This window comes from Oreochromis aureus, linkage group 22 (genome assembly GCF_013358895.1).
Source record: "Oreochromis aureus strain Israel breed Guangdong linkage group 22, ZZ_aureus, whole genome shotgun sequence".
Classification (NCBI taxonomy): Eukaryota; Metazoa; Chordata; class Actinopteri; order Cichliformes; family Cichlidae; genus Oreochromis; species Oreochromis aureus.
The window spans coordinates 9,153,623-9,173,725 of NC_052962.1; the positions used below are offsets into that span (position 1 = coordinate 9,153,623).

At 41.5% G+C, this 20,103-nt stretch overlaps 2 protein-coding genes across 7 annotated transcripts in view; one reads left to right on the forward strand and one right to left on the reverse strand.

The window, feature by feature from the left end:
- Position 1: 1 nt before the first annotated feature.
- adck5 (aarF domain containing kinase 5) lies at positions 2-14,716 on the reverse strand. 3 transcript variants are annotated; one of them, XM_039605757.1, is made up of 16 exons: positions 14,581-14,684; positions 13,104-13,277; positions 11,181-11,275; positions 10,940-11,089; positions 6,062-6,137; positions 4,476-4,676; positions 4,252-4,392; positions 3,979-4,092; positions 3,536-3,667; positions 3,360-3,443; positions 3,032-3,113; positions 2,206-2,284; positions 2,034-2,125; positions 1,690-1,942; positions 599-715; positions 2-525 (listed from the first exon to the last, which is right to left on the reverse strand). In XM_039605757.1, the coding sequence occupies exons 4-16, from the start codon at positions 10,975-10,977 to the stop codon at positions 423-425; spliced, it is 1,512 nt and encodes a 503-aa protein (XP_039461691.1). In that variant the 5' UTR covers positions 10,978-11,089; positions 11,181-11,275; positions 13,104-13,277; positions 14,581-14,684; the 3' UTR covers positions 2-422. The 3 variants fall into 3 exon arrangements, with proteins under 3 accessions (XP_039461691.1, XP_039461690.1, XP_031590258.1); XM_039605756.1 differs by lacking the exon at positions 13,104-13,277 and having other exon boundaries at positions 14,581-14,716; XM_031734398.2 differs by lacking the exons at positions 13,104-13,277; positions 14,581-14,684 and adding an exon at positions 11,944-12,107.
- ctdp1 (CTD (carboxy-terminal domain, RNA polymerase II, polypeptide A) phosphatase, subunit 1) overlaps positions 14,615-20,103 on the forward strand; it is an 87,428-nt gene continuing 81,939 nt past the window's right edge. For all 4 annotated transcript variants that reach the window (XM_031734399.2, XM_031734400.2, XM_039605754.1 and 1 more), the window contains exons 1-3: positions 14,615-14,936; positions 16,112-16,195; positions 18,449-18,542. In XM_031734399.2, the coding sequence (XP_031590259.1) occupies positions 14,641-14,936; positions 16,112-16,195; positions 18,449-18,542 (474 nt within the window). In that variant the 5' untranslated portion in view covers positions 14,615-14,640. The remainder of the gene's footprint in view (positions 14,937-16,111; positions 16,196-18,448; positions 18,543-20,103) is intronic.

Below are 20,103 nucleotides of genomic sequence, written 5' to 3' on the forward strand. Positions count from 1 at the left end.
GTGATTTCTTCATGTTTTATTACCATGTTCTCATAATTTAAACAGTCAGATGGTGCTGGACAAAATGCTGTCTGACAGAATAACTGAGAAAATGTCTGCTTCATTAAAAAAACCTGCAGGTTAAAAACCTCATTGGATTTGGTTTCCCAAAATTCCTCTTAAAATAAATAAGATCGTTAAATTACTTAAAAGTCACATTTGTTGGTGTTGCTCCTCTTGCCCTGGAACGGGCGCTTACAGTCCTGTAGTGGAGCACATTCTCCCCCAGCAGACTGTGAAGGTGGTTTGGTGGGAACGTTGCTCACGGTCGAGCAGCACCGTAAACCAGCAGCACCCGGAGCTGCTGGAGCAGCAAAACGCTCACTGATGAGCTGCATTCACTTGTGCTTGGAATGAATCCTTTGTAGTGAGACGCTTGCACGCTATTTCAGGTACTCGTACAAATCAGAGTCCAGCGATAGGAGGCCCAAGTACTGAAGCAGCGCCAGGACCACACGCGTCAGGCTCATCACTGCCATCTCTGATCTGTAAAAACAATCTAATCAGCCTCAGATTGGCTCCAATCACAGAACATATAATTACTTTAATTATTGCGCACCTCAAAGCAACTTCAAACTTGACGCTCTCCCATGCAGTCCTCCCCCAGCGGAAGAGCCAAAGCTGGGGGAGGACGCCGAACTTCTCAGCCTGAATCTTCCCCCAGCCTCGCACAGCACTGTTGATGAGAAAAAGAGTTGTGGGAAGGATCTGCAAACTTACGACATTCTGCTGGAGATGTGGAGGTTCTTTTGTGGGGAGCTTCTTGTTTCCATCATTGTTTCCAAGATTATCAGTCACAGCACTTATTGAGGCAGATATTTTAAAGTATTGTTTTAATCAACTTTATGGTCACTGAGACACAAAATTACATTTATTTTTTCTATTATAACTTTCATGCAGGAAAATGAGCTGACTGTGGAAGTGTGAACTTCAACAGTTTGTAACGGAGTTCAGTGCGCTGCATTGATCGGTTTTTATTTCTTCACAAAACTTTGTCCAGAAGAGGTCATTTTCCTGTAAGTTATTAATGCAAGGTCCTGAACTAGAAATCCATAGTGCTTATTGACCAACCGTGTGGGGACATTTTTCTTTGAAAAGCACAGAACAAAGTTAAAAGTTAAAAGCGTCTCACTGTAGCCCTAAAAAAACAAAACAAAACAAAACAGACAAGAACAAATGTATTGATCCTGAGGCCTGGTTTTCTTTGAGTGTGTGTGGGGCTCACTTTGGGTTCTGCTTACTCAGGGTTCACGCTAACTGCCCAGCAGACATTTGCTTATTACTCTCTTTATTGTTTGAATACTTCCAGGTATCAGGTGTTTTAAAAAGAGTGTAGATAACAGATGGATAGAGTCATAAAAGGTCTAATTTTTGATGCAGGCAACTGCAAGCGACAAAGGCATTCATTCATTCATAAGCCATCACCTACTGGTGTCTGTCCATCAGGGTTTTTGGCTGATGATTTTTGGAGTCAGAAGTGACTGTATACGGGTGAAACTGTGGTCTGTACACTCATTAGCTGATCCTTCAAGCTGTATCCACACAGGGCAACACGCAGCACACCCACTAATTTAAAGCTAAATAACTACACTTTACATAATGTTGATCACATCCTTAATGACCCCTGCGATGTTCTGTTAGTGTGTTTACCTCTTGGCCATGACAAAGTAGCGGTCCACCGGCGCCCCCAGTGTGATGTTGATGCTCCGCACCGTGTTGATGTTCCTGAACACCAGCAGCATGGGCCGAGGCATCGACTTCAGCACCTGCATGATGCTCTCGAAGCGGTGGACGGCCATCTCACGCATGTAGGCCGTCTCCTCCCTGCTCAGGATGTTGGACAGACCCAACTTGTGCATGTTGATTGGTCGCTGCAGCAGCATTTCGCAGAAGAGGAAGTACTCTGCAGAGGACGACAAGGCTTCGTGTTTGATTTTAATCCCCACATTTGTTCATAACAAAGTTAACATGGAGTTTAAGTCAAGCGTCCTGACCTTTAACCCCAAGGGCGCTGGACTGCTGCTTCATTTCTGCCTCGTCCCTGAGGACTATGGACCTCCAAAGTTTACAGAGGGCCTCTCGATCTCTAAGGTCAAAGGTCAGAGTTAAAGCAGATAGCTGAACAAAAACCTGAGAGTATCTCATGCCGACTCATCAGTTTCTTACTGCTGACTGAGGTATTCGTACAAGCCGTGGTCCAACAGCACCAGCTCCGCCTCGTTGTCAGGACCTCGCCTCACGAGAACTGCAACACACGATCCAAATTTCAGTGACTTCTTCTCTTTAGAACCTCTGTTACTAATTCATGTCATTTCATTGTTATTTTCTGCTTTCAAAGAACATATTTGTATGATCCTCTTGACGTTTGAATCCACACTCCAGCAAACACACAGTCAGACAGGGAGAAGATTAAGAAAGTCTCTGGATTTTGTATATGATATTTATGTATATGTTGTTGTTTTTTTTACACGAGTAAACAACTTGAACTTGTTTATGAACATTAATGTAAAAAAAAAAAAAAAAAAAAATCTCACAATTTTAAAGAATTAAACTTCCCACACAGCCGCTGCTATAACCAAGTTTCTTAATAAACACTCAAGTGTGTGATTTTCTCATTTGGATTTTTCTAAGGCTTACAGGTGTCTGGCTTCTTTGTCTGGTGTGTTCATGCCTTTTGCAGCATTTTAATAGAATTAACTGAAAAAAACATGTCCTGTTATGTGGAACAGAGCATCCAGGAAGTTTGTGCTTCAGTTTTAATGAGTGAAATCACAGGATTTTAATGAATCACTTCTATAAGGTAAAGATTGTCCTTACAAGCTAGCCAGCGCTGCGTTTAAAATTTATCCTCATTCCAAATTCTGAGCCTTTTTTGGTCATTAAAAAGAACAAAAACAACATGGAGGAAACCAAAACACTAATGCTGAGGTTTAAAAATGCAGAGTAACAAAACCAGTGGTTCCATGCTCTACAGTCCATGTGATGTACCTACCATTCCCGGGGTGAGGGTCTGCATGGATAAAACCGGTGTAGAATATCTGCTCAGCAAATGTTCTGATCAGTTTATCTGCAGTCTGAAAAATAAAGCTACATTTATTTTATATAGCACCAAATCACAAAAACTGTTGCCTCAAAGTGGTTTATGTTGCACAGCCCCAACAATAACAAGCACTCGGCGACAGTGGGAAGGAAAAATGTATTTTAACAGGAAGAAACCTCCAGCACAATCAGGTTCAGGGAGGGGCGGCCATCTGCCACAACTGTTTGAGGGTGAGAGAAGAGAAACAAAAGACACTGAGAGTGAGAAGAGGTGAGCTTACATCTTTCAGACTCAGTCCTTGACGTTTTATTTCTTCCACGCTGTTGATTTTACAGCCGTCACAAAACTCTGCTGTCAGCACTCTCTGAGTATTGGAGAGAAAAAATAAAGAGGACGCTGATGGAAGTCGAGCAGTATTAGTGTGCACTTACTCTGTACCACTGACAACAACTTCACCTTGCTGGTTTGCTCCCAGAAGACTTTAGGTACAACCACAAATTTAAAGTGTTTCAGCTCCTCTGCGCACCTCTCAGAGTTCCTGGCCTCATTCTCAAAGTCCAGCTCCTGAGCCAGTGTTCCCTTCAAGTCCTACATAAATTACAATAAAACTCTGTAAATTGGGAAGTTTTCTGTTTAGAACAGCGGTGGGGAACTCCAGGCCTCAAGGGTCGGTGTCCTGCAGGTTTTAGATATCACCCTGAATCAAATGATTAGTTCATTACCAGGCCTCTGGAGAACTTCAAGAGATGTTGAGGAGGATATTTAGCCATTTAAATCAGCTGTGTTGGATCAAGGACACATCTAAAACCCACAGGAAACCGGCCCTTGAGGCCTGGAGTTGGACACCCCTGGTTTAGAACATCGAGTGAGTCGGTCAAGTCACGCAGACACTTCCTGACCTTAAGGACCCATCGGAATCCAAAACTGGGGTGCATGAACTTAATAATATCCAGCAGGATCTCCAACGTTCGGATATCTCCATCAAAGCGATCCCTGAGGTCAATGTACTGCACCTGTGTGAAACAGGACGAGAAACAAGTAAAGTCAGAACCAAACGTTCCCGTGACCAAAAATAAAACCTCAGATATAACTGAATCATTGTTTCATGAGGCCAATGCTTCACTGCTGTAGTGAGGTCATTTAAAATGTTAACAGTGACTTCAGCAGCTCACCTTCACAGCGACCGGAGTCCCGTCAAACAGCAGGGCTTTATGAACCTGAGCTAAGCTGGCAGCAGCGATGGGCTCATAGTCGAATGTTTTAAAAAGTTTACCAGGGGTCTTGTTGAAGTCTTCTTCAAAGAGAGCGTCCACCTGTTAGAGACAGACACATCCTGACCAGTGTCACTCTGTCCTCTTTCACGAGTCCTGTGCTTTGCTTGTGCTGCACTCCTCACCTCTTTGTACCTCCTGTTTAGAGCTTTGTCTTCTAGTACTTGCAGGGTGCGGATGTACTCAGGGGGTAGCAGGTGATTGAAGGCACACAGGCCTTGGCCAAGCTTAACGTACAGGCCTCCATTCTTTATGGCTCCTTCCACGATGGAGTCTGCTGCCCTCTGGTGGCAAGCTGACATCTCAGTCACGTAGGATGGATTGGTCTAACAGGAAGATGCACGTAAGACAGAAAGCATTAACGCCATCATTGCTAAAAATGAATGCTAACTAGTTCTTTCTGGTTCCAATGAGCCAGTAACACATGACGCTTGGACCCAACGCGTGATAAAGTGACTGAAGGGAGAAAATAATGCACATGTACACTGCTCAAAAAATAAAAGGAACACACTGAGGATAGCATCAATTCAGTTAAACTTCTGGGATATTGATGTGGTCAGTCAAGCAGCAGAAGGTAATGTTAATGAAATTAAAAACAGGTACAGGGGCAACAATGAAACAACCCCCAAAACAGGAATGGCTTTATAAGTGGAGGCTACTGACATTTTTCTCCTCATATTTTCTGACTGTTTTTTGACTACTTTTGCAATTAGCTAGCATCAGTGTCACTGCTGGGGCGAAACCTGGACCCTACAGAGGCTGCAAAGGTAGTTCAAATCCTCCAGCATCACACATCAATAAGTCCCATTGCCAGAGGGTTTGTTTCCAAACCTCTCAAGAGCACTGTGGAGATTCTAGGAGACAGGCAGTTACTCTAGAAAAGCTGGACAGGGCCATAGAAGGACCCAGAGCTACAAAACTGACCTCCAACAGGACAGAAACAATTAGAAACAGACTTTATTCAATTCAATTTTTATTATATTGCACCAAATGGCAGTAACAGTCATCTCAAGGTGCTTTATACTGTAAGGTAAGGACCCTACAACAATACAGAAAGAAACACCCCCCCTTTTGATTAAGCACTTGGGGACAGGAAGGAAAAACCCAGGAACAAACAGGAGAACAGGACAAAACACACACTGTGGAGATGCAGAGTGGGGTAGTAGTCTGGACCTATTGCAACATAACTAAGGGAGGATTCAGGGTCACCTGATCCAGGTTTAACTATAAGCTTTATCAAACGTTTTAAACCTGATCTTGAAAGTAGGGAGGGTATCTGTCTCCAGAATCTAAACTAGGAGCTGGTTTCACAGAAGAGGGGCCTGGAAACTGAAGTCGTTGCCATGGGAACCCTGTATGGGTTCATAAGGGTGGCCTGAGAGCCCTGCGCTCACTCCCCGGCACCACGGAGCCTGACTGACGTTTGCCACAGAATACCAGGATTGGCAGCTCCACCACTGATTCCTTGTGCTTTTCACAGAGAGCACGTTCACCCTGAGCACGTGACAGACGTGAAAGGGTCTGAATAACATTTTGTAACACTGTTCAGTGAGTCAGTGATATCTGGGGAGGCATATTCATGCAGGGGGACAGACACCTGTACAGGCCTGACAACAACACCCTGACCCTGGCATTAGGTGTCATGATGAAATCCTTGGACTTCAGCCAAAGCTCTCGTAATCCACACAACCCACTCTCAAAACAAACTGACCTCATCTATTCCATGAAGCAGCACGTTGGTGGTCCACCAGTAGTCAGCGGAAATGAAGAGTCCCACAGAGAGAGATCTGAGGACACAGATAACTGATGAATACCGGAACTGAAAGGTCTGACTTACAGATAAACAGAGTTCACAGCACGTGATGGGAATGATTCCTAATACGATCAGCGGCAAGAGGATGGTTTTTCTATAATAAAGATTAGTGAGGATAAAAAAGTGAGGGTGGCAAAATGTTTTTAAACATGTAGTCTGTCTGAACTGATCCGAGGAAGGCAAACTGTTACACTGCCAACAAGTTAGGATGAAGCAAACGTGTACTTAATACAGTGACACAGCACCAGTTTAATAAAAATCATGTGGTCTCCATTTACCACTAGGCTCCACACACACAGGCTGCTGCAATACAGCAGAGTCATTCTCTGCCCCCATGTTCATCCTTTTATACATATTATCTTGTTAGTTTCATTTACGTGGCACCAATGGTTCTATGGTGTAACGGTTTAAGCATTTGCCTGCCTGGCATGCATGAGATTTCTGGTTCCACACTGGAAGTACATACTGAACCCTTGAGGCTTGTGTGAGGAAGGGATCTAGAAACCAAATTAAATAATCTAGCATCAACTCAAAGATATCTGCAGCTTCAAAAATAAAGGCCAAGGCACTTTATTTTTGCAGACTTTACCTTATAAAATAGAGAGAAAACATCTAAGATTGGATTTCCTATTAGCAGTACTTGGTAAAGCTGCGTTCTGCGTATCTACTCGGTTGAAAACTCAAAGATGCAAATTCTTATGTCACTTTTATGTAAGCATGCACTCGCACTGATGCCAGGAAAAGGTCACCAACATGTAGCCACACATCTGAAAGCATACTGATTTGCTCTCCTGATATTTAGACTGTAGTATTGATATTTTAACCTTTGCCTTTGCTCAAGGACATCTCAGCACATGGACTGGAGAAATCAGGGATCAATGCATCGATCTTCTGATTGGTAAGAATGGGTCAATTAAGCCAACTGCTAATGGCTTCTAGCCATGGACAGTGCACGGAAGTGTTGCTAAGAAACTGGGGAAGGGGAGCAGCAATTTATTGAAATGTGGAAACATACATATAAATACAGCAAAGAAGGCAAAAACAGAGTTTGTACAATTGTAACGAGCTTGAACCTCAACATTTAACACAGCCACCTTTATTCTTCCACACAGCCTGAACTCTTTCTTGTAGTTTCTTCAAGTAGTCTTTGGGACTAGTTCTGCAGGTTTCTTGAAGGACAGTCAAAGCTCTTCTTTGAATGTTGGCTACTGTTCTGTATCAGGATGTTCCCACATTGCTTTAATGCTTTAAGAAAGCTGAGGTCTGGGCTCTGGGGGGGCCGATCCATGACTGACAGAATAAACACACAGCAGAACACTGCCCAGGTATTTGACAGAAATGGCACTGTGTTTGGGTTCTATGTGCTGCAAAATGAGGCCATAAACAATTTGACTCTTCCCATATGTTACTGCACAGTGGTTTCCAAAATCAGATGGCACTTTTCTACATTTACAATCATTTACAATACATTTTAAAAAGATCCCCAACCCCACTAGCTGAAATACAGCCCCAAAACATGACAGAGCCTCCACCGTGTGTTACAGTCGTACTGTTGTAGTCTGTCTTCCAACATCCTCCATACAGTCCACTGAGGACTAGATTCATCAGACTTGATGCATTTTCAGTTCAGTTCTTCTGTAATTTGGCCATTCTCCCACTGAGACCATTTCTGAGGAGGCTTCAGAGAACAGATGCACCAACTGAAGGCCCAGATGTAGCTCATAGATGCTGTCTCAGGTCTTCTTTAACCCTTAGATGCACACGTGGGATCAAAAATGACCCCGCGGGTTGTTATTCTTCAAAATCTTTCAAATGAAAAGTTGTAATATATTCATATTCCAGGTATTCCTCATAAAACTTGTTTTAAAAAAATTTATCTAAAGTAACATGGCTGCTAGGAGGCCGGATAGGATCCCTGTGGACCTTGCCCTACAAATGATCCAGGGCGGATGGGATGAGGAGGCCATCGGAGGCACTGACTCAGAATCTGACATCACAGATGTAGAGGACCCAGACTGTTGTCCCCCCACTGAACAAGGCCAGTCAGACGCAGAAGAGTCCTCTGATGAGTCCTCAGAAGAGGAAATGGACATTGTGCCCAACAGAATGAGCCGCAAGGGTTCTTACTGGACAGAGTTACCTCCCAGGCAGGCTAAAACACCAAGCCACAATATTCTGAATAGTCGGCCAGGGCCTGCACCTGGGTTTAGTACTGATTCCCCAATAGATGCATGGAAACTCTTCATGTCTGATAATATAATAGAAGAGGTGCTGACATGCACAAACATGGAGGGATGAAGAGTAGCCACAGACAGGGGAAAAGAGTGGAAAAATGTAACCAAACATCAGCTCATCGCCTTCATTGGATTAACCTTTCTTGCAGGAAGTGAGAAAAACTGGGATGTACCAGTCCGTGTGTTTTTTTGGAAGTCCTCAGCATAACCCATTGTATAAGGCCACGATGTCAGTTTGAAGAAATTCGCTGTTTATTGTGCTTTGATGACAAGAGGACCAGAGCCTACTGACTGAAAACAGACCACATGGCTGCTTTCCGCTACATATGGAACCTTTTCCTGGTCAACTGCTGGCAGAAATTCATTCCCAGTGATTGTGTTACAGTGGATGAACAACTTCTGCCTTTCACACGGAGGACCCAGCTTCTGCAGACTATATATATCATCTGAACCAACTAGAGAGAAATGTCTTTAGTTTATTGCAAAAAAACACATTGATTTTGTGGAAGAGTGGGGTAGTGACACAAAAACTGCAATTTCTTAAAATTAATGAAAAAATAAATAAAAACGCAAATGACCTCATGTCACAAACATGTTTTATGAGGAATTCCTGGAATATGAAAATATTATAACTCTTCGTTTTAAATATTTTGAAGAATAAAAGCCCAGTTTATTGCAAAAACGCATTGATTTGATTTGGGGTCATTTTTGATCCCACTTGTGGAAGACTGTAGGTATTGGTAAGCTGTGCATCCAAGGGTTACGGACATGACCTTCTCACAGCGTTCAGTTACCTCAAATCTTTAAGGACACACTACACGGCAACAGGCTGCCAGTAACATAAAGTTGTCTGTTATGCGTAGACAACACTGATTCGTCCCTTGAGGTAGGTAGCTCTCTTTCTCTTGACAATGCCTTATTTAAGGATGAAACACATTCTGGGGTCAACTTGAAAAAAGGCAGATGTGAAATGTAAAAGTGAGGTCAAAGGTCAATCAAATGTGTCAATCAAACAGATTTTTACAGTATTTACACCTCATATGACCTTTAAGAAGAGGTCAGATGTCCAAAGTTAAGAGCTACTTAGAATCCCAATAAATCATTTCCTATATGCCGATATGTTTGTCAATACAAACAATGGCAGTAAGAAGCACAGTTTCAAACAGCTCTTTGGGGCCTTTGATCTTCACATCAATATACTGACTTTGATACTTTCAGTCTTTATAAAGTAGATTTTATACATCTTGATAAAACACACCACACTAGCAAGAACAACAGTTTCTAAGTTTCTATCAGGCTTTTTGTCAGGTTTTGACCAATAGTGGGTTTTCACGGTGCGTCATCAAACCGGAAGTCGCCATATTGGAGATACTGGAGGTAAACAAAGCGCACGCACTTAAATAGATTCCAAACGTCGAACGAAAGGAAATTGTGAATTATTGCCGTGTTTTTGGCTGTACCAATCGGTCACACCATGAAAAACATTTGCAGTTTTATAGACTGCCAAAAGTTATTACAAATCAGGGAGAACAATGCCGAAAGTTATCAGAGGAAAGGAGGCGGTTGAGGAATTTGTTCGGCTCATTTCTTGTCAGGTAAGTGAATTGTTGATAGCAGCGGCTCTTAACTAATTTTCTAGTGTGATCTTCCGCTGTGTATGGGCTTGGTGAGAAAACCAGGCAGTTGACGATATCAGGATATGCAATAGACGGAAGACTCTCCAGGTCGTCATTGATCCAAGACGAAGGAGCCAACTCGTATGGATCTGCACCACCAGTAAACCTTAACTTTTCCAAATATCGTGCCCTTTCCTGCGGACCAAGTCCTTCCCTGTATGCCTTTGCATCTATAATGCATTTTGAGGAGCTTTTCTGTGGTTTCGGACATTGATCCATTGCAGTGTTTACCTCCGAGTGCCTCCGCGCATGCAGGTTACCACCCAGAACGTGACGTAGGTAGGTGAAAACCCTCTATGAAGCGGACCTTGAGTAGCTTAGTGGATGCAAAGCTAACATGACCCCACTCTACACCCCCACAAAGTTTCATCAGAGTTCAGTCTTAACTTTTCGGGCTGTCATGTTTACAGACAGAACGAATGACACACACACAGTAAAAACGTAACCTCTTGGTGGAATAATAAATGAGGGCAAAACAGAAGCCATTTTGGCTTAATAACTACATTGACTTTGGCCACACATCCGCTCCTGCCCGTCTCCACCCTGCTCTCAGTCTTGTGGTGTCACCCAAAAACTAAAAGTAATGAGACGGAATTTACAACCTTATAAAAGGCATAAAATGATTGATTTCCATAAAAGGCAACGCTGTCAGGATATTTTTTTGTTTCTTTTGCTTTTATCCATTCATGAAAAAAAATGACCTACTTTAGCTAATGTTCCTGACAATACTTAGAGAACACTATTAGATATACAAGTCTAATATGCAAGTTTAATAGATAAGAAGTCACCATTTAGAGACCATTTCACAGCCTCAGACTGAACACGTATTAGAATCTCATGATGCTGATAATGACATTCATACAAACCTGCAGAAGCGGCCAAATCCTTCAATCACAATCCTCATCTGTCTCCTCTGTCTGGGCTCCGATACGGCATACTTGACGCTCACCGCCACGGGAACACCAACAGAGAGGCCAACGAGCGTCTTCCATAACAAGCCTCTGTGCTTAGCTTCCCTGCAAGATTTAAAACACACACATACAGTGTCATTGCATGCAGACTTGAGCATAGACTGAAGCTCATCTACGGTCCTCAGCTGTCTGCTACCTGAGTGAACTGAAAGATCGCCTTGCTGGGAGGGATGAGGAGCCAGGAAGCGGAGCTCTTCGGAGGAGAGCCAGGTGATGCAGACATAACGTCAACTGAAGAAAAACAAAGCAATGTATGAGTGACCTACAGCACCACTTCCATCTGACACGTCTGACCTCTGTGTTTGCGCAAGTTAAGTGAACGTTAACCAGCCCCGCGAGTTAGGTAAAGGGGTTGAGGGCACGAGGACAGACACTGTGTTCTGAGTAACAGCAAGAAAACGTGGGCGCGCGTGTGTGTGTGATGGGAGGCGAGGACGTCTGGCTCAAGGCGAACATGAGCAGCTATACTGACACTTTGTTGTTCTTTGCAGTTTGCTTTCGAGGGACAAAATGTTTCCACTGCAGATAAATTAATTTACACATGGCAGCGGGGTCAGGGACCAGAGCCCTGAAATATCTGAGCAGCCCAACCCCCCTCCTCCCACAGCCAGCTCGCAGGAACACTTGAAGACGATCCACTCCTGCAGCCGTGCGTGTCTCTCCTACTCACACCATTGCTGGAAACAAAGTGTTGAATGTGTCCTTACCTCATGTCAAAAATGCTTTAAAACACTCCAGTGAACAGCATGCTTTTTAAACACGGCCTTGACATTCAATTTTAATCTCAGATAATATATACAGACGCTAACACACCGGGCCCAATTGCAGCTGGCTAGCAATTAACTTGCTAATTGGAGAGAATTGGGTTAAAAAATGTGTAATAAATAAGATTTATTTACCACTTTACAGTTCTCCGCTATCATGTTTCCGAGTTATTAAAACAGACAAGCTCCAAGAGACGTATTAATATTCCTTGTCAGCAGCCACCAGTAAACGCTTTACCTTTCTCCTTCATAAACTGCTAACAGCACACTGGTTTGCTGATGTTTAACCAAAGAGTTACGCAATGCGAGATGGTACCCTCCCACATACTGTAGTTTCCGTTTATTTTTTTGACAGCTCGTTCGGCCGTGCAAATAAAAACTACAAGTGAAAAGATTTATTACTTATTTATTATTTAGATAACTGAAAATAGTCACATTTTCTTATCTGATGTGATTCTTTTAGAAAAAACCTTAATCATTAGATCCATCTTACAACAACACCTCCTGCCTGAAGACACACAAAGGTCCCCCTACCTCACAGAAAGTTTGGTTCCTACACACACTGGACATGTGTGTATTTGAATTATGATTGGCTGCCACGGCCTGGGCTACCTTTGCACTATCTTTGTCTCTTTTGCACTGATACAGTGCCAATGATATGGGACAAAAGTCATGGTGGATGTAATGTGTGGATCATTGAGAAACTTCCTTGTGTAATGCAGATACTTCCCTCCACTGTGTGTGTGTGTGTTTCTAAAATTAACGAATGTGCAAAGGAAAACTTAATTTAACATCAAACGTTTTGTTAATAACTAGAACCTGTCTTTAGCAAATAGGTCTATTTATTGATGGAAATAGATTGTATAACTTTAACCACACTAGTGCTAAGTCCATCCATCGACCCACTGCATCCACCCACTGACAATGATCTAGGTTAGGTAACAGAAGCCCTCTTGTGTGCAATATACATAATTTTATTTAAAATATAATTTCAGGAATTTCATGAGTTCCTTTAAATTACTAATTTTGCCTCAATGAAAAAAAAAGAAGATTCAATTTCATTAACCCCACATATCAGACAATCTTCTCGAAAGCATAACAACTTTCATAAATTTAATAAGAAAAAAAATGTCTATTTCATAATTTGTAGAACATAGTATAAGATTATTTTTAAATACCAAACGTTAACGGAAGTTGCTATAAAATACTTGTGTAAGCTATGTTTTATCGCTGGTATTCCAAGATTATTTCTAGGGCTTTCATTGTGAAATATAAGAAGAAAGGCATTTTCACACCTGCGTGAAAAAGAAATCGGGTAGTGAAACATCTCGGTTAGTTGAAACGAACACTCTGGAAGGAGGTGCTTAAGTTCTACGTCATTGAGCAGTTAGAACAGCGCGAGGTACGTCCTTGTCCTGTAAGGTCATCATCTATCTCCTCTGCTTCCTTCCTTCAGTCCCATCTTCAGCCTGGAAAGTTAAATATTAACATAACTCGAGGGTCGGTGTAATCTATACAATCAAACCTAAGGCTTTCTTAAACTATAACAACCTCCTTCACTTACACCTTAAACATGACTGCATTTGTAAATATCATGCTCTTATTGCAAAACCCCCATGAGACACTTGTGTAGTGTTACTTATATGTTACATCAAGTTGCGTCAGGTAACACCATGTCTGTGCGGGTTCAGGGGCTTTAACGAAAAAGAAAAATAAATAAAGATCTTGCACGGTTCGAGTGGATTTTAACACAATATGTAAGCGCTATGTAGGTGATATCTATAATAAGGAGTAGTTAAAATAACCACATTGGTGACTCTAAAAGTTTACAGGAACATTGTGAAAAGCGTCACAAAGAGGCATCTGCCGATAATAACAATCCACGAGTCGTTTTATTTTGAAACCTAAGTAGAAACTGCGTTCAGAGACGATCGAGGGAAGTAGTTTCATTTCCTATTAATCCCACTGTGCACAAACTGACTGTAGATTAGCCAGCGGCACCGCAGAGGGCGCCGGCGAGCTCGTCCTCGATGATCACAAGTGTAAAAGGACCTAAACGGCTAAAACCTGCTTCTAGACAAAAACCCACAAATTACTATTATTATTAATTTTTGCATACCTATAATTTTGACGACCTAAAATATAACAACAGACAACAGTTACGTCATTTCCTTTATCTTAAAAAAAAGAAAGAATCGGATTTTCCGAAAACCAAACCTGCAAATTGATTGGTCAATTTAGGATTCACTAGCTTCGTGCCCAAAATCAAAATGGCAGATGCCGTAAAGTGTCTTATTATTGCGCTGTCACATAAAACGCATTTTAACTACAATCGAACCCCGTAAAATGTTTTTCGAAATTTAACTGAGTCCATTGTCTCACATTCACCTATAAAAACACACGATTAAAGTCCCCAGCATAAAATTCTCCACAGAATTTACATTTGGGGGCTTCACGTCCACGGGGATGTATTCATTCTGGACTACCTCGCGAGCGCCCTCTAAGAAAACAGGGATCCAAAGAGTGGGCGTTCTCGGAGACGATAGCAGTTCTCTGGTGTTTTTCGCGAGTGGCTTGCTGTATACCGGATGCTGTAGCGACCCGTGTCGCTGCAGTGTTGCGCTTTCCTGTTTACGGGCGGGAAGAGCGAACGTAGCTGGGACTGTGGAGCTGCTGTGTTTAAATCTGCAGCACATTTGTTTTAATTCTCCTCGATGTTGACGGTTCGCACGTTTTAATGATACACGGGGCTTTGCGAGGTCGAGTGGATACCTTTTAAGCTGTCAGCTTTTCAAAAGTAAGGAGATTTTGTTTTTGGAGAGTGCGGGGCAGATGGAGGATCCTCCTGCAGATTTTGGTGGTGGCGGCGGTGGTGCAGCTGCAGAGGGCCCCGTGGTGCAGGTGGCGGATATCTGCTGGCCAGCCGGGGCTCTCCCTGTCCGGCTTATAGAGTGGAAAGTCAAAGCCGGCTCTCTTGTTAACGTGGACTCCGTGCTAGCACTGTGTGCACCCATACCTCAAGAGAAGGGGACTGATGGTGCCAGGCTGCCAGAGAAGAAGGTGAAATCGGACCGTGCTGGAATAGTGAAGGAGCTATGCAGTCAACTTGGACAAGTCATATCTCCCGGGTGAGTCACCCTGCTTGCTATAGCTCGTTAATGTTAGCTGACCTGTTCCCTGTTTGTGTCAGCTCAGTTTTGTTGCAGCTGTCTTCATGCTCACTGTACCTAAGCTAGCTAACGAGCTAACACTGTTAACCTGACGTTAGCTTGTTTGCTAGCCACGCTCAAAGCAACACAGCGGAGCGTTTGCTCTGACCAGTCAAGTACCGCAAAATAAACAAGCTGGCGTTTCGTCGGGGGCTTTCAAAATAAGAGCATCGTGTTTTATAAATGTTATTTTATCGAGCTTTGTCAGGAGTTGTGATTGTGGTGAAAGAGAAAGTTAGAAAACAATTTTATTTGCTATATCAGAATTTTGATTAACATGCAGTAATGATTGAATTCACAAACCTCCGCACTTTTGTTTTGAAGGCGCGACCACGTGGTAGATGCTCTCGTGCTGTTTGCCTTGATGCAGCCACTATCGCGTGCACAAAATTGTGTACAAGCAGTGCAGATTGACAGGTAGAAGAGTGACCCTGGAGGCAGCCGTTATCCTCGTGAGCTTGAACCAGCCGTGTATATGTGTGTGTATATATATATATATATATATATATATATATATATATATATATATATATATATATATATATATATATATATATATATATATATATATATATATATGTACTTTAACGGGTATTAATTCACAGTAACGGGAGACGTGTATCTTAGCAGTTAATTAGTAAAAGAGGAGATTTTGAAGTTCTCTTTAATTGGTTTGACCGGTCTCTTTGTGCTTTATTAAGTATTAGCATCACTTCTTATGCGGAATATATCAAATTTAAAAGAAATGTCCTGTTTTTGAAAACTTTACATTTAAATTCGACACCTTTTGATATTAATACACATTCAAAGCTGATATAGTTGTTATTTGCTATTAGGAAAGGGTCGTGCTGCTTTCAGGTACTCTTTGTAAACTCTTGCTCCCCGCTTAGTCTACTGTTAGCTGTTTATAATACTTTAACAGCGTCTTATTATTACAGCTATATAAAGTGAAACACCTAATTAACAGCTTTCTTTATGTTTCTTTATATACTTGCATGCTACAGTTAATGAGAATCTGTGCACAGTCCCAGGCTTCAGTTTGCAAGCAAGTAAATTGGGTCTTTAATTATTTTCCTGTTTTTTCCTTTTTCCAGGGGCATCATAGTCAGAATAGAAGAATGCAGCCATCCCATCGTCATGAAGGGCTTATGTGCCGAATGTGGTCAAGATCTAACTCAGTAAGTACATGCTTTATCTCTCTCTTTTTTGTTTGTTTGTCTTTAACTTAAATCTTTGTGTTTTTCTGATCTGCTCAGGCGTTTTCCCCCCAAGAACTTTAATTTCCCCCCTTTTATTGCATAGATATATCTATAAACAATAAAACAAACTAAAATGGAACAGCAAACCCCTCCATATAGGCTCATTTGGGATGGATGTCACGGTTGTGTAATTTCACATGCTGGTGGCAGAAGAAAAAGGGGAAAAAGTGAAAAAAAAAAAACAACAGAATGAGTAAACGAAAACTATTCTGAAAACATTGGTCAAAAAATTAAAAAATGTTTTCTTTAAAAAAAGATAGCTGTGACGTTTACCTAACACTGTCAAAACCAAGCTAAATGGCATTGTTGGTAGGCTTTAAATGTACAAACATGATTAAATGTTATATGATGATAATATCTGTGATATTACATTTACTCAATTGTATGAATGAACTTAAACTTAGCTAAGCATTTGAACCATGTGATATAATTGTTATTACAACGTGATTACAGAGGATGTTTTAGTAGGGAGGCATTTGTAGATCCCGAGAGCCCAGACTTTGTTTTTTCACTTGTTCAACACCATCTGTGTATGGAAGCTCCATAGAACTTATATCTCATAAAGCCTTATTTTATGTCCTTGTCCTCTGGGTAAAGGCAGTATGTCTGTCTCTGTCTGTTTTCTTGGAGCCTGTCCAGCCTGTCATAGGAGTGATAGATGCCAGTCTATCGCAGGGCTAACCCAGAGAGACAGACAATCATTCACACTTAGATTTAACTCTTTGGCCAATTTAGAATCACCAGTTAACTTAATAAACAAAGTGTTTGATCTGTGGGATGAAGCTAATCTACAACACTTACATCAAGATACTTTAAAAGCACATGATCATTGTTTATATACATACGTTTCTCAATTGATTTTATTTTATTTTTTAAAGTTTGCTACAACTAGTTAGCTCAAACAACAATCTACTGATTGACTTTCAGTTAGATCCAAACCCTTTGGAAGATGTAAAAAGGTTCTCAGGAGCTTTTCAAACCATTTTTTACCCCTCAGCCATTAAAGTTAAAATGAGTTCGAATCTCAAAGTCAAAGGTCAAATTTTATACAAATGTGCTAACTCGAAAATAAGGCGACATAGGCTTTTAAAATTGATACCATAGGTGTTTCTTCTAGGAGGCTGAGAGGTAACCCTGGCTGTTACCAGTAATTTTAATATATATACTTCTCTTCTGCGCCACCCCTGAACAATTTGGTTGCAGCCAACCATGTCGACCCGTCACTGAGCCTGGCTCTGCCAGAGGTATCTTTCTGTTAAAAGGGAGTTCTTTCTTCCCACTGTCTCTTAAGTGCTAGCTCATATAATCTTCTGATTATTGGAGTTCTCTCTCTAATAATGTAGAGATATTTTTGATACAAAAAGGCTCAGGTTTCATACGATGGCATTAACCAGTTTTATTTAATGTCTCAGTTAGTTTTGGTCACCCAACTCTTAGAAACAGCCTGTTTGCTGAGAAACAGTCCTGTATAAATGGTAAAAAGTTCATGCTGACAGTGCCATGCAAGCACTCGGTGTAGTCACGGTGCAGTTAGAGAATATTTTGGAACTTCATAACTTTGAAGCTCACACTTTTACTGAAATTAAACGCTGATTGAATGTGAACAGTAGTGTTTGCGATATAGCCTTGTTCATAAATTGCCATCAGATGGTGCCAGAGATCATATACAGACTGCAGAGCTGCACCTCTGGTCCCAAATCAAGCACTCGCACTCTGCAGTTTTTCTTTGTATCACTTTGGTAAAGCAAGACCATTTGAAGCTATTAATGAAACTCCAAAACACACCAAATAATTTTTACATAGACCCACAGAGTCTGTGTTTCACTATAATTGTTGCTGCTGCTGCTGTTGTTATTATTGTAAGGTAAAAGTCTGGCTCTTTTTTTGAAGGTATCACTGTTGAAGACAGAGTTTACATGATGTGGCACAGAATTGCCTCAGCAGGTGTCACTTTTGGATGTCATGTTAACATATTCCTGAAGTAGCTTGAAATGCTCACCATCACTTTGTAAGTGAGGTGTATTCTGTGCTCACTGCAAACATAACTGCTGTCAAGTGGAGCAGTTTCAGATCTGCATGCTTTTCAAAGCTCTTTTTTTTCCCAGCGCAATATGTTCAAGGACCTGAGAGATGCAAAAAATGTGTGACGCCCACTCTGTTTTTCCTTCTCAGGCTCCAGAGCACAAATGGGAACCAGCAAACTCCCATCTCCACAGCAACAGTCTCCATGGTGCATAGTGTCCCTGAGCTGATGGTGAGCTCTGAGGTGAGTCATATGATGGAGATACGTAGAGGACTGGACTGACAGGCCAGATAAACCTCACATGTATGTGTGTTTGTTTGGGGGGTTTTTTGATTGCAAGAGTCGAGTAGTCCTAATTCCAGTAAACATGACTTGCTTCTTTATGATTGATTAATCAGTTAAATGTAGGTGACCACACGTTTACAAGTTCTTGATTGGTCTTACCAACAGCCCTATTCCAGATTTCACAGTGTTGTGTGTTCTTCTGTAGCCGTTTCCCTCGTTGCTGGGTGTCACTCGCTTGCATGCAGTCTGTTGATGTCATATTTTCAAATTGCCTCAGATCACTTGGAATCCCACCCGAGTACTGGTACCATTAGGTAGTACTACCACCTAATGAAAAACCATAGAAATAGCCAAGCTGAACCGAGTAGGTACTAGTGAAAAAGGCTTGTAATAGCTGCTTTGACATTGAGCCAATTCATTTCGACCTAAATCAGAGTAAATGTGCAGTAAACATGAAATAAAGTCATGTGATAAAGTTTTTACAGACCGCTGTGCTGTCCTGTGAAACTCTTAAGTACACCCTGCGATTCAGTAGGCTATCAAACCAGTCCTAACAGTAATAACTTGAAGTAATTGCTAATAATATAGAACACAGTTGTTATGGAAGAACCGAATCTTTACAGTGTTGCTTCAGTTCATTGAGGTTTGCAGGAAAGGTGCAAGTCCTGCAGCATCTTGATTCTTTTCTTTTTCAGCTATTCTGTTGTAGATTTGCTGCTTGGGATCTTTGTCCTGCTATTTAACAAAGTTTCTGCCAAGCTTTAGCTTTTTGATAGATGAACTTCTATTTGACTCTACAATACTTTGGCATACAGAGTACTTAATAGTCGACTTGGGGACTGCAAGGTCCCCGGGTCCTGTGGTTGCAAAACAAGCTCAAATCTTCACACCTCCATCACTGTGCTCGACAGCTGGAATGAGGTGTTTATTTGGTTTTCACCAAACGTGGCTTTGTGCAATTTGGCCTTTGTTCACACATTTCCAGTGGCTTGTTCATATGCAACTTTGCAAGTGTGTTATTTGTAGAGAGACGAGGTTTTCTTCTGGCAACAAAACGCCACACTTCTTCAGTCTTCTTATACTGTAACAAACTTTAACATGCTATCTCAGGCATTTTTTGGAAATGGTCTTCTCACAGCAACAATTGCTTCTCTAAAATAAGTGCTGACATCTTTCCTCCTTTGATGTTTTTAACTCTCACGTTGTTCATTCTCACACTTAACAATGGGATCTCACTGTGTCCATGTTTTATATACAGTCCATAGCTTTAAAAGCAGTGAGAATTTCATTTAAAATGGGAGCATAAACAATTGATCTGGACACGGTAACTGTTCATTAAGTTTCTATCAAGCACTTAACCAGCAACTTCACACAAATTTAAACAAAAAATTCTTAACCATAAACCTTGAAAATATCTCTCTCTTATATCTCTTAGTTTAATACTGCACGTGGTTACATAGAACTGCACCTGTGCTGTACAAAAACATAACCTAGAGTGTGCTCACGTTTTGCTAATTTT

What these genes read in the sequence shown, in the direction of transcription:
- adck5 (XM_031734398.2), bottom strand. Translation starts at nt 11,967, where the DNA reads ATGATAGCGGAGAACTGTAAAGTG. An exon ending in TGCTTCATGGAATAGATGAG is followed by an intron (nt 4,677 to 6,061) that starts GTCAGTTTGTTT and finishes TCTTCCTGTTAG; the next exon opens with ACCAATCCATCCTACGTGAC. An exon ending in CAGCGCCCTTGGGGTTAAAG is followed by an intron (nt 1,943 to 2,033) that starts GTCAGGACGCTT and finishes CGTCCTCTGCAG; the next exon opens with AGTACTTCCTCTTCTGCGAA.